A 16161-nucleotide genomic window follows, 5' to 3' on the forward strand; every position below is an offset into this window, starting at 1 on the left:
CTAAATATTGGTTGGCCAACCATAAGATAAAAAAAACGTAATCACATTGGCAGGTGGATATAAAAGTGGTCTTCTAACCACTCAGTGTATGAGGTACTTTTGTATGTGCACAGTACCTTAAGAATCCTGATCCGTTTCAGTAGAGGGCAAATGGTAGCTTGTTGTAATCTATACAATGTATGTTCACTTACCCTATATAGAAAATTGGTCGATTATGAAGCCGTTCCGACACTTGTTCACTGCTGCTGATAGATTTTAAGCACCGCAGACTTTCCCGTGTCACTTGACTTGCTCTACGGCTCACTGTAAGGGTCAAATACATTACAACTCAGGGTTTCCGCAACGCGTTTCGGCTGTCCGATGCAGCCTTTGTCAAGCAGTTGACAAAGGCTGCATCGGACAGCCGAAACGCGTTGCGGAAACCCTGAGTTGTATTGTTTTTGACCCTTACAGTGACACCGGAGAGTCAGCGGTGCTCAAAATCTATCAGCAGCAGTGAACAAGTGTTGGAACGGCTTGATAATCGACCAGCTTTCTCTATAGGCTAAGGGAAAGGAAACCGGATCTACATTGTATTGATTACAAGCTTCCATTTTTCGTGATTCAGATAGAGCATGTAATTTTAAGCAACTTTCTAATTTACTCCTATTATAAATTTTTCTTTGTTCTCTTGCTATCTTTAATTTAAAAGCAGGAATGTAAATCTTAGCAGCCAGCCCATTTTAGGTTCAGCACCATGGATAGCGCTTGCTTATTGGAGGCTTACATTTACCCACCAATAAGCAAGCATAACCCAGGTTCTCAACCAAAAATCGGCCGGATCCTATGCATCACATTCCTGCTTTTTAAATAAATATAGCAAGAGAATGTAGAAAAATTGATAATAGGAGTAAAAAATTGCATGCTCTATCTGAACCATTAAAAAAAAAATTTGGGTTTAGTGTCTCTTTAAGGTACTGTGCACATACAAAAGTACCTCATACACTGAGCGGTACTTTAGTTAGAAGACCACTTTTATATCCACAAGGATTTGGATTACAAATTGCTGTCTTTCACCCTAAAGGGGAGGAACTGCTGTTTCTCTTCTGGTGTTTACCAGAACCCACCAGTCACCTGATTTTATATGTGATTTTATTGCTAATGTGATTAAGTTTTTTATTTGATTTGTATTTTTCTATATGATTAGTATCTTATGGTTGGCCAACCAATAGTTAAATATCAGAGCTTTTTAACGATAAAACCATTTCAAGTTGTAGCTCTTTTTCCCCATTCTATGTATATGATTGTACCATTCAATTTTTTAACTTCCATTTGCTTTTTTAAGCTCTTATACTTATGATTTTATTTCCAAAATTATCTTCATTTATAAGTACATTATAAGTCCATTTCTATAGTGTATTTCCTATTACATTATTGGGTACCCATAGCGAGATATTGCCTGTTTTAGGTGCATCCTCTGTATTGCTGTTTGTTTTGTTTGACTTGTGTAGTAGTGCCCACCGAGGGAGGTACTATATTTCAGAGGATTGCTTATCTCCCACTTGCGCAGATATACTATAGATTTGATCTACTATCTATCTTCACAGTTTGCCACCAACTGTAGACCCTGGGTACAGTCGATTTGCTAGCAAGTGCCATTATACCCCTTCAAATCATCACTGAATTTGCAGGATAGTCCAGAAATTAAAGGTAAAACCAGCTTTCATACTTTCTTGTATTTACATCCCAGATTGTACTGTATATAGGTAAACCAGAAGCTTGACCAAGAATTCCCAAACTCCACCCACAAACTTTCCATAACTAGATAAACCATTCACCTGAAACAACCAGGCTGCCCTGGGCCAATCAGACTGCGCTTACATTGCTCAGACTCTGCACCCTTTCTCTTGACATGGGCACAGTGAGATAAAGGCACAACTTTAGGAGTATATGTGCATATTTTGGGTGATCTCTTTAGCCCAAGATATCATTACATAAGAAATCACAAAAACAGATATGACTTACCACACATCCATCGAACAGGTGACATGCCGCGTACACAGGGAGCACATAGCTGACCAGGCTGATTATCTCCCTGTAACAGAAGCAGACAATATGTGTTGTAAAATATTGCAGGTGATCAGTGATTCCCAGGAGCGGGGCTGACACCTAAAAGTCATTTATTTAAAGGGACATAAAACCCAAATTTTTTCTTTCATCATTCAGATATACAATTTTCCAATATACTTTGATAAAGCCCTATCGGGCGAAAGCATCAGGGGAGAGTGCTAAACTTGTTCACACTCTATCTTTTTGTGTCATTTTAATAAGCCTAGTACCGTTAAATCATGTGTTGTGTAGGGTTAACGCAATAACAGAGCTTTTTACTTTTCCTATCTGGGTCTTATGTACTGAATAGGGACTGTCTAAACGGCGCCAAAATTTGAGCTATCACACTTACTTGCAACTTTGTTGCGTACTGATTACAAACTGAATGATAACAATTATTTATATAGCCTGGGTTGTGCCAGACTTTATTTAATCGCTAATCTAGTTTTCTGAATGAATGACTACAAACTGAATGATAACAATTACTAATATAGCCTGGGTTGTGCCAGACTTTATTTAACCGCTAATCTAGTTTTCTGAATGAATGTGTGGAACGCCGTTGCTAATAAACTGTAAACTGAAGGATATTAATCTTTTATAGAATCTGGGTTGTGCCAGACTTAACTTAAATTACAAATTTAGTTTATGAATGAGTGTGTATTAAACGAACATATAGACCAATGAATGTGAGTTATATTATTTTATAATTGCAGCATTCGCTGTGCTATATGGCACCAAAATCTGAGCTCTCATATTCATTTGTAACTTTGTTGCGGCCATATTACAAACCGAATGATAATAATTATCTATATAGCCTGGGTTGTGCCAGATCTTATGTAATCGCAAATTCAGTTTTTTGAATGAATGTGGGCAACGCTATTGCTATTTATCTGCAAACCGAATGATATTAATCATTGAATTATTTACTCAATCTGGGTTATGCCAGACTTAACTGAATTGTTAACTGAGTCTCTGAATGAGTATGTGCTAAAACGAATACTAAGACGAATGTATGTGAGTTATTTCAGTTCATAATTGCAGCATCCGCTGTGCTATACGGCACCAAACCTGAGCCATTATACTCACTTTCAAGTTTATTTAGACCATACTACGAACCTAATGATAATTATCTATGTGCCAGACTTTATTTAACCACTAATCTAGTTCCTCGCATGAATGTGTGTTACGCTGTTGTTACTAAACTATAAACTTAATGATACCAATCATTTATACAATCTGGGTTGTGCCAGACCGAACTTAATCGCTAACCTAGTTTCTGAAGGAGTTTGTGCCTACGAATATAAAGACCAATGAATATGAGCCATATCATTTTATAATTGCAGCATTTGCTGTATTTGCTAAACTCAGTAACATTAATTACTGAATCTGAGCAGTGCCAGACCGAACCGTATTACTAACATAATTTTTCAATGACTGCATGCTTGATAATCCGTATGACTAACGGATAGAAGTAAAATCACTCAATAATTTCAACACAGTAGAATTGGTTATATCTGTGGTCTGGGCTGTACCGGACCGAGTCTATCCTAATAAAGATACTATCTTAACCTTAATGAATATGCGCCTAATATATAACAGATCTATGAACTTATGTCAAGTCTTCAGCACATGTTCTACCTGAGAATCAAGTAACATTCATTACACAATCTTAGTAATGTCAGACTACAGTATGCTGCTGGTACAATTTATGAATACAAACGTGCTCAACTTATGATTAACGGATATTCGTCCAACTTTTTGAGCAAATTAGCACTAGCTACGCACACATTGCTATTCATATAAGGAAATTGGCTAAATCTATAGTCCAGGTTGTGGCAGACTTGGTTTTTTTGAGAATATTTAATTCATTGTTACCTACATTCTCTGATCATTATTACCAATGTGAAACACTTATAACATTTATAGTATCTATTCAATCCTTTACTTAATGGTGATAGTTGAACTATATTAGAGCTGACATTAGACTACCCAGATGGGAATTCATATACCTGCTCTACATTAAAGGTTATAATAATTTTGGTAATCACTACCTAGTTAACCTATTTGATTATCTAGATCACTAATAACGGTGAATTTATAGAGGCCGAATTATTATACCTAGTGATCTAATTCGTAATTTACTACACTGATTTCGGTACTGGAGTGTATTTTAATTGTGTGTGTATTAACCAAACAAATTTGTTTTTTTAACTTTATAATTAATAAAGGTTATATTTTAATATCCTGTTGGGGAATTTCGTTCCTTAGTTAAGGCCCAGAGTGCTGCAAGTGCATACTTTGGGAAGTCTGATACCCTTCATATCATTCTTCCTTTGTGTTTATATTTATATTTGTGCACAAGCACATAGCTGACCAGGCTGATTATCTCCCTGTAACAGAAGCAGACAATATGTGTTGTAAAATATTGCAGGTGATCAGTGATTCCCAGGAGCGGGGCTGACACCTAAAAGTCATTTATTTAAAGGGACATAAAACCCAAATTTTTTCTTTCATCATTCAGATATACAATTTTCCAATATACTTTGATAAAGCCCTATCGGGCGAAAGCATCAGGGGAGAGTGCTAAACTTGTTCACACTCTATCTTTTTGTGTCATTTTAATAAGCCTAGTACCGTTAAATCATGTGTTGTGTAGGGTTAACGCAATAACAGAGCTTTTTACTTTTCCTATCTGGGTCTTATGTACTGAATAGGGACTGTCTAAACGGCGCCAAAATTTGAGCTATCACACTTACTTGCAACTTTGTTGCGTACCGATTACAAACTGAATGATAACAATTATTCATATAGCCTGGGTTGTGCCAGACTTTATTTAATCGCTAATCTAGTTTTCTGAATGAATGACTACAAACTGAATGATAACAATTACTAATATAGCCTGGGTTGTGCCAGACTTTATTTAACCGCTAATCTAGTTTTCTGAATGAATGTGTGGAACGCCGTTGCTAATAAACTGTAAACTGAAGGATATTAATCTTTTATAGAATCTGGGTTGTGCCAGACTTAACTTAAATTACAAATTTAGTTTATGAATGAGTGTGTATTAAACGAACATATAGACCAATGAATGTGAGTTATATTATTTTATAATTGCAGCATTCGCTGTGCTATATGGCACCAAAATCTGAGCTCTCATATTCATTTGTAACTTTGTTGCGGCCATATTACAAACCGAATGATAATAATTATCTATATAGCCTGGGTTGTGCCAGATCTTATGTAATCGCAATTTCAGTTTTTTGAATGAATGTGGGCAACGCTATTGCTATTTATCTGCAAACCGAATGATATTAATCATTGAATTATTTACTCAATCTGGGTTATGCCAGACTTAACTGAATTGTTAACTGAGTCTCTGAATGAGTATGTGCTAAAACGAATACTAAGACGAATGTATGTGAGTTATTTCAGTTCATAATTGCAGCATCCGCTGTGCTATACGGCACCAAACCTGAGCCATTATACTCACTTTCAAGTTTATTTAGACCATACTACGAACCTAATGATAATTATCTATGTGCCAGACTTTATTTAACCACTAATCTAGTTCCTCGCATGAATGTGTGTTACGCTGTTGTTACTAAACTATAAACTTAATGATACCAATCATTTATACAATCTGGGTTGTGCCAGACCGAACTTAATCGCTAACCTAGTTTCTGAAGGAGTTTGTGCCTACGAATATAAAGACCAATGAATATGAGCCATATCATTTTATAATTGCAGCATTTGCTGTATTTGCTAAACTCAGTAACATTAATTACTGAATCTGAGCAGTGCCAGACCAAACCGTATTACTAACATAATTTTTCAATGACTGCATGCTTGATAATCCGTATGACTAACGGATAGAAGTAAAATCACTCAATAATTTCAACACAGTAGAATTGGTTATATCTGTGGTCTGGGCTGTACCGGACCGAGTCTATCCTAATAAAGATACTATCTTAACCTTAATGAATATGCGCCTAATATATAACAGATCTATGAACTTATGTCAAGTCTTCAGCACATGTTCTACCTGAGAATCAAGTAACATTCATTACACAATCTTAGTAATGTCAGACTACAGTATGCTGCTGGTACAATTTATGAATACAAACGTGCTCAACTTATGATTAACGGATATTCGTCCAACTTTTTGAGCAAATTAGCACTAGCTACGCACACATTGCTATTCATATAAGGAAATTGGCTAAATCTATAGTCCAGGTTGTGGCAGACTTGGTTTTTTTGAGAATATTTAATTCATTGTTACCTACATTCTCTGATCATTATTACCAATGTGAAACACTTATAACATTTATAGTATCTATTCAATCCTTTACTTAATGGTGATAGTTGAACTATATTAGAGCTGACATTAGACTACCCAGATGGGAATTCATATACCTGCTCTACATTAAAGGTTATAATAATTTTGGTAATCACTACCTAGTTAACCTATTTGATTATCTAGATCACTAATAACGGTGAATTTATAGAGGCCGAATTATTATACCTAGTGATCTAATTCGTAATTTACTACACTGATTTCGGTACTGGAGTGTATTTTAATTGTGTGTGTATTAACCAAACAAATTTGTTTTTTTAACTTTATAATTAATAAAGGTTATATTTTAATATCCTGTTGGGGAATTTCGTTCCTTAGTTAAGGCCCAGAGTGCTGCAAGTGCATACTTTGGGAAGTCTGATACCCTTCATATCATTCTTCCTTTGTGTTTATATTTATATTTGTGCACAAGCACCATTTCCTCCAGCTATTGTATAATTTATAAACTCATACTTCTTTATTGGAATTACTATTAGAGGAAAAGCCTAAGGAGGTTTGAATTTTCCAATATACATCTGTGACGAGACCAATCTCGCCACTGTGCATTGGAGGAGCCTGGTTGCCGGCCTGCTGCCTTTAGACTATGGCCCCATGTTGAAATGCTTACTTTTCCCCTGCAAAGATATGAAAGCCGGGTCATTCAGTACTTGCCCTATTTGAACAGTGATACCCCAGATAGCTATGCCATGTAGCCCATTTTTATAACGAAAGACTTTGGCTCCATGGCAATTGAACTGTATTTCTCTGTCTGTGATAATTACATCAACCATTGTGTAAGGTAATTGTATCAACCATTGTGTAAGGTAATTGTATCAACCATTGTGTAAGGTAATTGCATCAACCATTGTGTAAGGTAATTGTATCAACCATTGTGTAAGGTAATTGCATCAACCATTGTGTAAGGTAATTGTATCACAGGCAGAGGGGAGGATTTTGTGTGGGAGTGTCTGAGAGTATTGTATGTGTTTATTGGTTGTTTTACAAAACCCTGTGGGTGGTATTAATGTGTAAGAATGTGTATATAAGAACAATAAACCCACAGCTCTGGCTGATTCCTGTTTTACCCTCAAGACGGAGCTTGGTCTCGTATTTGGGGGGAAGTGCTACTTTGAATTATTCTTTTGCCTGTTACAGGAGAGAAGGATTTTGTGTATTTTCCCTGTTCAGTGTATTAACTGGGTTTGTGTGTTGCTATTCCTGTATTAAGGGCATCTTTCATCTGGTATTAACCCTAGATATCAGGGTTATACTGTTACAACATCTATTATCAGATTTGCTCCATTCTCTTGGCATCCTTTGTTGAAGGAGCAGCAGAGCACCACCGGGAGCTAGCTGAACACATTGGGTGAGCTAATGACAAAAGTAGTACATTTGTGCTCCAGAACCTACCTAGGTATGTTTTTCTTCAAAAGATACCAAGATAACAAATCAAATTAGATAAAAGATGTAAATTGGAAAGTTGTTTAAAATATCTACATTATGAAAGTATGATTTTGACTTTACTGTCATTTTAAAGAGACTGATATATATATATATATATATATATATATATATATATATATATATATATATATATTTATTTTTTCTGTGAATAATTGGCTCAGAATAATGAACATGATTAATTTTGCCCTAATAATGTATTTAAAGTTTGAACATTTTAAAGTAGATTTTTATTCTAAAGAGTGTCAGCTTTTACATGTCTTAACAGCTCTGAAATACTTTCAACCATGGAGATTCTTCATTACTTGTTTTAATGTTTCCTTTGATCAAGATATAAGCACACAAAAAAGCAGAAAAAAAGAAAAAAGCAAAAGGAGCCAATCTAAGTGTAATAAATTTGTAAATTGTTATGGTTCTCCCAGCAAAACGGAAAACTGGCCAGTGGGCTTGGCCTTACAAAACAGGAAGTACCTACAAAATGCGTAACTCACAAATGCCAAGCCTGGTTAAGCGCAAAACAATATTGCTGGACCGTGCTACCATTAGCGTGCAACTTTGATGTCACAAGTCCATTGTAAATTGCGTTAACCATAGAAGGGTTAGCAACTCCGACTTCACTCGAGCGCAATCATTGCTTTCAGTGGATATCACGACCGCACTAACATGCGCTGGTATTAAAAGTTGTTTGAGTGCAAGCTGAAATTGCACTATAATATTTAACTTGACTTGAAACCTGAAGATAACTGTAATGGTTAACAAAAAGTTGCACAAAACACATAATAGATATATTAAAATTAAGTACTACACGCATAAATACACTTTTTCTAAATAAAAATATATCAAAATTATTAATATAAATGTTTTAAAAGGGTTGAAAGAGATATGATATATGGCAATGTGTTTGACTGCGGAGAGGATCCAATGTATTGTGTGCATGTCTATATATGTGTATATTGTATATGTGTTTATTTCTCTTGTTAAGTATAGTCAGTCCACGGGTCATCCATTACTTATGGGATTATATCTCTTCCCCAACAGGAAGTTGCAAGAGGATCACCCGAGCAGAGCTGCTATATAGCTCCTCCCCTCACATGTCATATCCAGTCATTCTCTTGCAAGCTAACTAAAGATAGGTCGTTGTGAGAGGTCTGTGGTGTTTTTAAACTTAGTTTATTTCTTCAATCAAAAGTTTGTTATTTTAAATGGCACCGGAGTGTGCTGTTTGTTTCTCAGGCAGCATTAGAAGAAGAATCTGCCTGCGTTTTCTATGATCTTAGCAGACGTAACTAAGATCCACTGGCTGTTCTCGCACATTCTGAGGAGTGAGGTAACTTCAGAAAAGGGGAATAGCATGCAGGGCCCCCCTGCAAACGAGGTATGTGCAGTAAATTATTTTTCTAAGCAATGGAATTGACTGAGAAATTACTGCTGATACCAATGTAATGTAAGTTCAGCCTTAAATGCAGTGGTAGCGACTGGTATTAGGCTGAGGAGTGTGTGTACACTGAAGTTTTTTTCTAGGGAATGGAATTTGACTCAGAAAATACTGTTAATACTGAAGTAATGTGTGAGCCTTAACTGCAGTAAAAGCGAGTGGTAGCAGGCTTATTAATAACACTTCATAACTTTTAAAATGTATGTTCAAAACGTTTACTGGCATGTTAATCGTTTTTTGTGAGGTACTTGGTGATAAAACTTATTGGGGCATGATTTTTACCACATGGCTAACTTTTGTTTCTGCATAGAAACAGTTAACTGAGCTTCCCCACTGTTGTAATATGAGTGGGAGGGGCCTATTTTAGCGCTTTTTTGCGCAGTAAAAATTCAGTCACAATCTTCCTACTTCATCCTCCATGATCCAGGACGTCTCTAGAGAGCTCAGGGGTCTTCAAAATTCATTTTGAGGGAGGTAATCAGTCACAGCAGACCTGTGACAGTGTGTTTGACTGTGGGTGCAATCCTTTGCTAACTTAATACATTTACTGTGAAAATTTGGTTGCTATAACTAATTTGGTTCATTGTTATTTCAACTGTGACAGCTTTTTGTGCTTCTTAAAGGCACAGTAGCGTTTTTTTATATTGCTTGTAAATTTATTTGAAAAGTATTTTCCAAGCTTGCTAGTCTCATTGCTAGTCTGTTTAAACATGTCTGACACAGATGAATCTGTTTGTTCACTATGTATGAAGGCCAATGTGGAGCCCCATAGAAGGTTGTGTACTAAATGCATTGATGTAACTTTGAATAAAAGTGAGTCTTTACATGCAAAGAAATTATCATCAGACAACGAGGGGGAAGTTATGCCGACTAACTCTCCTCACGTGTCAGTACCTTCGCCTCCCGCTCAGGAGGTGCGTGATTTTGTGGCGCCAAGTACATCAGGGAGGCCCTTACAAATCACTTTGCAAGACATGGCTACTGTTATGACAGAAGTATTATCTAAATTGCCAGAATTAAGAGGCAAGCATGATAGCTCTGGGTTAAGGACAGAGCGCGCTGATGAGGTGAGAGCCATGTCCGATACTGCGTCACAATTTGCAGAACATGAAGACGGAGCGAGCAGAGCGCTATGGCTTAAATCCTGGTCAGCTGACGTGACTTCTAAATCTAAATTGCTTAATATTCCTTTCAAAGGGCAGACCTTATTCGGGCCCGGCTTGAAAGAAATTATCGCTGACATTACGGGAGGTAAGGGCCATGCTCTACCTCAGGACAGGGCCAAATCAAAGGCCAAACAGTCTAATTTTCGTGCCTTTCGTAACCTCAAGGCAGGAGCAGCATCAACTTCCTCCGCTCCAAAACAGGAAGGAGCTGTTGCTCGTTACAGACAGGGCTGGAAAACTAACCAGTCCTGGAACAAGGGCAAGCAGGCCAGAAAACCTGCTGCTGCCCCTAAGACAGCATGAAGAGAGGGCCCCCTATCCGGAAACGGATCTAGTGGGGGGCAGACTATCTCTCTTCCCCCAGGCTTGGGCAAGAGATGTCCAGGATCCCTGGGCGTTGGACAGCATGAAGAGAGGGCCCCCTATCCGGAAACAGATCTAGTGGGGGGCAGACTATCTCTCTTCGCCCAGGCTTGGGCAAGAGATGTCCAGGATCCCTGGGCGTTGGAGATCATATCTCAGGGATATCTTCTGGACTTCAAAGCTTCTCCTCCACAAGGGAGATTTCATCTTTCAAGGTTATCAGCAAACCAAATAAAGAAAAAGGCGTTTCTACGCTGTGTACAAGACCTCTTACTAATGGGGTGATCCACCCAGTTCCGCGGACGGAACACGGGCAGGGATTCTATTCAAATCTGTTTGTGGTTCCCAAGAAAGAGGGAACCTTCAGACCAATCTTGGACTTAAAGATCCTAAACAAATTCCTAAGGCCTAGATTTGGAGTTTTGTCGGTAACGACCCGAAAAACTAACGCCGGCTTTTTTCTGGCCGCACCATAAAAATAACTGGTATCGAGAGTCCACATAAAGGCTGCGTTAGGCTCCAAAAAAGGAGCGTAGAGCATTTTTAACGCAGCTTCAACTCTTGATACCAGAGTTGCTTACGGACGCGGCCAGCCTCAAAAACGTGCTCGTGCACGATTCCCCCATAGAAAACAATGGGGCTGTTTGAGCTGAAAAAAAACCAAACACCTGCAAAAAAGCCGCGTTCAGCTCCTAACGCAGCCCCATTGTTTGCTATGCGGTAACCCTTCCTACGTCTGCACTTAACACTCTAACATGTACCCCGAGTCTAAACACCCCTAACCTTACACTTATTAACCCCTAATATGCCGCCCCCGCTATCGCTGACCCCTGCATATTATTATTAACCCCTAATCTGCCGCTCCGTAAACCGCCGCTACTTACATTATCCCTATGTACCCCTAATCTGCTGCCCCTAACACCGCCGACCCCTATATTATATTTATTAACCCCTAATCTGCCCCCCACAACGTCGCCTCCACCTGCCTACACTTATTAACCCCTAATCTGCCAACCGGACCTGAGCGCTTCTATAATAAAGTTATTAACCCCTAACCCGCCTCACTAACCCTATCATAAATAGTATTAACCCCTAATCTGCCCTCCCTAACATCGCCGACACCTAACTTCAATTATTAACCCCTAATCTGCCGACCGAATCTCGCCGCTATTCTAATAAATGTATTAACCCCTAAAGCTAAGTCTAACCCTAATACTAACACCCCCCCTAAGTTAAATATAATTTAAATCTAACGAAATTAATTAACTCTTATTAAATAAATTATTCCTATTTAAAGCTAAATACTTACCTGTAAAATAAATCCTAATATAGCTACAATATAAATTATAATTATATTAGAGCTATTTTAGGATTTATATTTATTTTACAGGTAACTTTGTATTTATTTTAACCAGGTACAATAGCTATTAAATAGTTAAGAACTATTTAATAGCTAAAATAGTTAAAATAATTACAAATTTACCTGTAAAAGAAATCCTAACCTAAGTTACAAATAAACCTAACACTAGACTATCAATAAATTAATTAAATAAACTACCTACAATTACCTACAATTAACCTAACACTACACTATCAATAAATTAATTAAATACAATTGCTACAAATAAATACAATTAAATAAACTAGCTAAAGTACAAAAAATAAAAAAGAACTAAGTTACAAAAAATAAAAAAATATTTACAAACATAAGAAAAATATTACAACAATTTTAAACTAATTACACCTACTCTAAGCCCCCTAATAAAATAACAAAGCCCCCCAAAATAAAAAAATGCCCTACCCTATTGTTCCGATCAGCCAATAGAATGCGAGCTCAATCTGATTGGCTGATTGGATCAGCCAATCGGATTGAACTTGATTTTGATTGGCTGATTCCATCAGCCAATCAGAATATTCCTACCTTAATTCCGATTGGCTGATAGAATCCTATCAGCCAATCGGAATTAGAGGGACGCCATCTTGGATGACGTCATTTAAAGGAACCGTCATTCGTCGTTCAGTCGTCGGCCAGGATGGATGTTCCGCGGTGGAGGTCTTCAGGATGCTGACGCTTCGCTCCGGATGGATGCCGCTTGGATGAAGACTTCAATCGGATGGAAGACCTCTTCTGGCCCGCTTGGATGAAGACTTCAGCCGGATCATGGACCTCTTCAGCCCCCCGCTTGGGCTTGGATCAGGACATCGGAGGAGCTCTTCTGGACCGATCGGTGAACCTGGTATGGTGAAGACAAGGTAGGATGATCTTCAGGGGCTTAGTGTTAGGTTTATTTAAGGAGGGTTTGGGTTAGATTAGGGGTATGTGGGTGGTGGGTTGTAATGTTGGGGGGGGGTATTGTATGTTTTTTTTTACAGGCAAAAGAGCTGAATTTCTTGGGGCATGCCCCACAAAGGGCCCTGTTCAGGGCTGGTAAGGTAAAAGAGCTTTGAACTTTAGTAATTTAGAATAGGGTAGGGCATTTTTTTATTTTGGGGGGCTTTGTTATTTTATTAGGGGGCTTAGAGTAGGTGTAATTAGTTTAAAATTGTTGTAATATTTTTCTTATGTTTGTAAATATTTTTTTTATTTTTTGTAACTTAGTTCTTTTTTATTTTTTGTACTTTAGCTAGTTTATTTAATTGTATTTATTTGTAGCAATTGTATTTAATTAATTTATTGATAGTGTATTGTTAGGTTAATTGTAGGTAATTGTAGGTAGTTTATTTAATTAATTTATTGATAGTCTAGTGTTAGGTTTATTTGTAACTTAGGTTAGGATTTCTTTTACAGGTACATTTGTAATTATTTTAACTATTTTAGCTATTAAATAGTTCTTAACTATTTAATAGCTATTGTACCTGGTTAAAATAAATACAAAGTTACCTGTAAAATAAATATAAATCCTAAAATAGCTCTAATATAATTATAATTTATATTGTAGCTATATTAGGATTTATTTTACAGGTAAGTATTTAGCTTTAAATAGGAATAATTTATATAATAAGAGTTAATTAATTTTGTTAGATTTAAATTATATTTAACTTAGGGGGGTGTTAGTGTTAGGGTTAGACTTAGCTTTAGGGGTTAATACATTTATTAGAATAGCGGCGAGATTCGGTCGGCAGATTAGGGGTTAATAATTGAAGTTAGGTGTCGGCGATGTTAGGGAGGGAAGATTAGGGGTTAATACTATTTATTATAGGGTTAGTGAGGCGGATTAGGGGTTAATAGCTTTATTATAGTAGCGCTCAGGTCCGGTCGGCAGATTAGGGGTTAATAAGTGTAGGCGACGTTGTGGGGGGCAGATTAGGGGTTAATAAATATAATATAGGGGTCGGCGGTGTTAGGGGCAGAAGATTAGGGGTACATAAGGATAACGTAGGTGGCGGCGCTTTGCGGTCGGCAGATTAGGGGTTAATAAGTGTAGGCAGGTGGAGGCGACGTTGAGGGGGGCAGATTAGGGGTTAATAAATATAATACAGGGGTCGGCGGTGTTAGGGGCAGCAGATTAGGGGTACATAAGGATAACGTAGGTGGCAGATTAGCGGTTAAAAAATTTTTTTCGAGTGTCGGCGATGTGGGGGGACCTCGGTTTAGGGGTACATAGGTAGTTTATGGGTGTTAGTGTACTTTAGAGCACAGTAGTTAAGAGCTTTATAAACCGGCGTTAGCCCAGAAAGCTCTTAACTACTGACTTTTTTCCTGCGGCTGGAGTTTTGTCGTTAGATGTCTAACGCTCACTTCAGAAACGACTCTAAATACCGGAGTTAGAGAAATCCCATTGAAAAGATAGGATACGCAATTGACGTAAGGGGATCTGCGGTATGGAAAAGTCGCGGCTGAAAAGTGAGCATTAGACCCTATTTTGAGTGACTCCAAATACCGGCGGTAGCCTAAAACCAGCGTTAGGAGCCTCTAACGCTGGTTTTCACGGCTAACGCCAAACTCTAAATCTAGGCCTAAGAGTTCCATCATTCAAAATGGAAACTATTCGAACCATCCTACCCATGATCCAAGAGGGTCAGTACATGACCACTGTGGACTTAAAGGATGCCTACCTTCACATACCAATTCACAAGGATCATTATCGGTACCTAAGATTTGCCTTCCTAGACAGGCATTACCAGTTTGTAGCTCTTCCCTTCGGGTTAGCTACGGCTCCAAGAATCTTTACAAAGGTTCTGGACTCACTTCTGGCGGTACTTAGACCGCGAGGCATAGCGGTGGCTCCATACCTAGACGACATTCTGATACAAGCGTCAAGTTTTCAAACTGCCAAGTCTCATACAGAGATAGTTCTGGCATTTCTGAGGTCGCATGGGTGGAAGGTGAACGTGGAAAAGAGTTCTCTATTACCACTCACAAGGGTTCCCTTCCTAGGGACTCTTATAGATTCTGTAGAGATGAAAATTTACCTGACGGAGGCCAGGTTATCAAAACTTCTAAATGCTTGCCGTGCCCTTCATTCCATTCCACACCCGTCAGTAGCTCAGTGCATGGAAGTAATCGGCTTAATGGTAGCGGCAATGGACATAGTACCATTTGCGCGACTGCATCTCAGACCGCTGCAATTGTGCATGCTAAGTCAGTGGAATGGGGATTATTCACATTTGTCCCCTCTACTAAATCTGGACCAAGAGACCAGAGATTCTCTTCTATGGTGGCTTTCTCGGCCCCACCTGTCCAAGGGGATGACTTTTCGCAGGCCAGATTGGACGATTGTAACAACAGACGCCAGCCTTCTAGGTTGGGGCGCAGTCTGGAATTCCCTGAAGGCTCAGGGATCATGGACTCAGGAGGAGAAACTCCTCCCAATAAATATTCTGGAGTTAAGAGCAATATTCAATGCTCTTCTAGCTTGGCCTCAGTTAGCAACTCTGAGGTTCATCAGATTTCAGTCGGACAACATCACAACTGTGGCTTACATCAATCATCAAAGGGGAACCAGGAGTTCCCTAGCGATGTTGGAAGTCTCAAAGATAATTCACTGGACAGAGTCTCACTCTTGCCACCTGTCAGCAATCTACATCCCAGGCGTGGAGAACTGGGAGGCGGATTTTCTAAGTCACAGACTTTTCATCCGGTGGAGTGGGAACTTCATCCGGAGGTTTTCGCTCAACTGATTCATCGTTGGGGCAAACCAGATCTGGATCTCATGGCGTCTCGCCAGAACGCCAAGCTTCCTCATTACGGATCCAGGTCCAGGGACCCGGGAGCGGCGCTGATAGATGCTCTAGCAGCCCCTTGGGTTTTCAAGATGGCTTATGTGTTTCCACCGTTTCCGCTGCTGCCTCGACTGATTGCCAAGATCAAACAG

At 38.5% G+C, this 16161-nt stretch overlaps 1 protein-coding gene across 1 annotated transcript in view; it reads right to left on the reverse strand.

The window, feature by feature from the left end:
- Positions 1-16161, reverse strand: part of LOC128642753 (multidrug and toxin extrusion protein 1-like) — a 433625-nt gene that overhangs the window by 47445 nt on the left and 370019 nt on the right. The window contains exon 14 of the mRNA XM_053695544.1: positions 2005-2074. Coding sequence (XP_053551519.1) covers positions 2005-2074 — 70 coding nt within the window. The remainder of the gene's footprint in view (positions 1-2004; positions 2075-16161) is intronic.

The sequence above is a fragment of the Bombina bombina genome, chromosome 12 (genome assembly GCF_027579735.1).
Source record: "Bombina bombina isolate aBomBom1 chromosome 12, aBomBom1.pri, whole genome shotgun sequence".
Taxonomy (NCBI): Eukaryota; Metazoa; Chordata; class Amphibia; order Anura; family Bombinatoridae; genus Bombina; species Bombina bombina.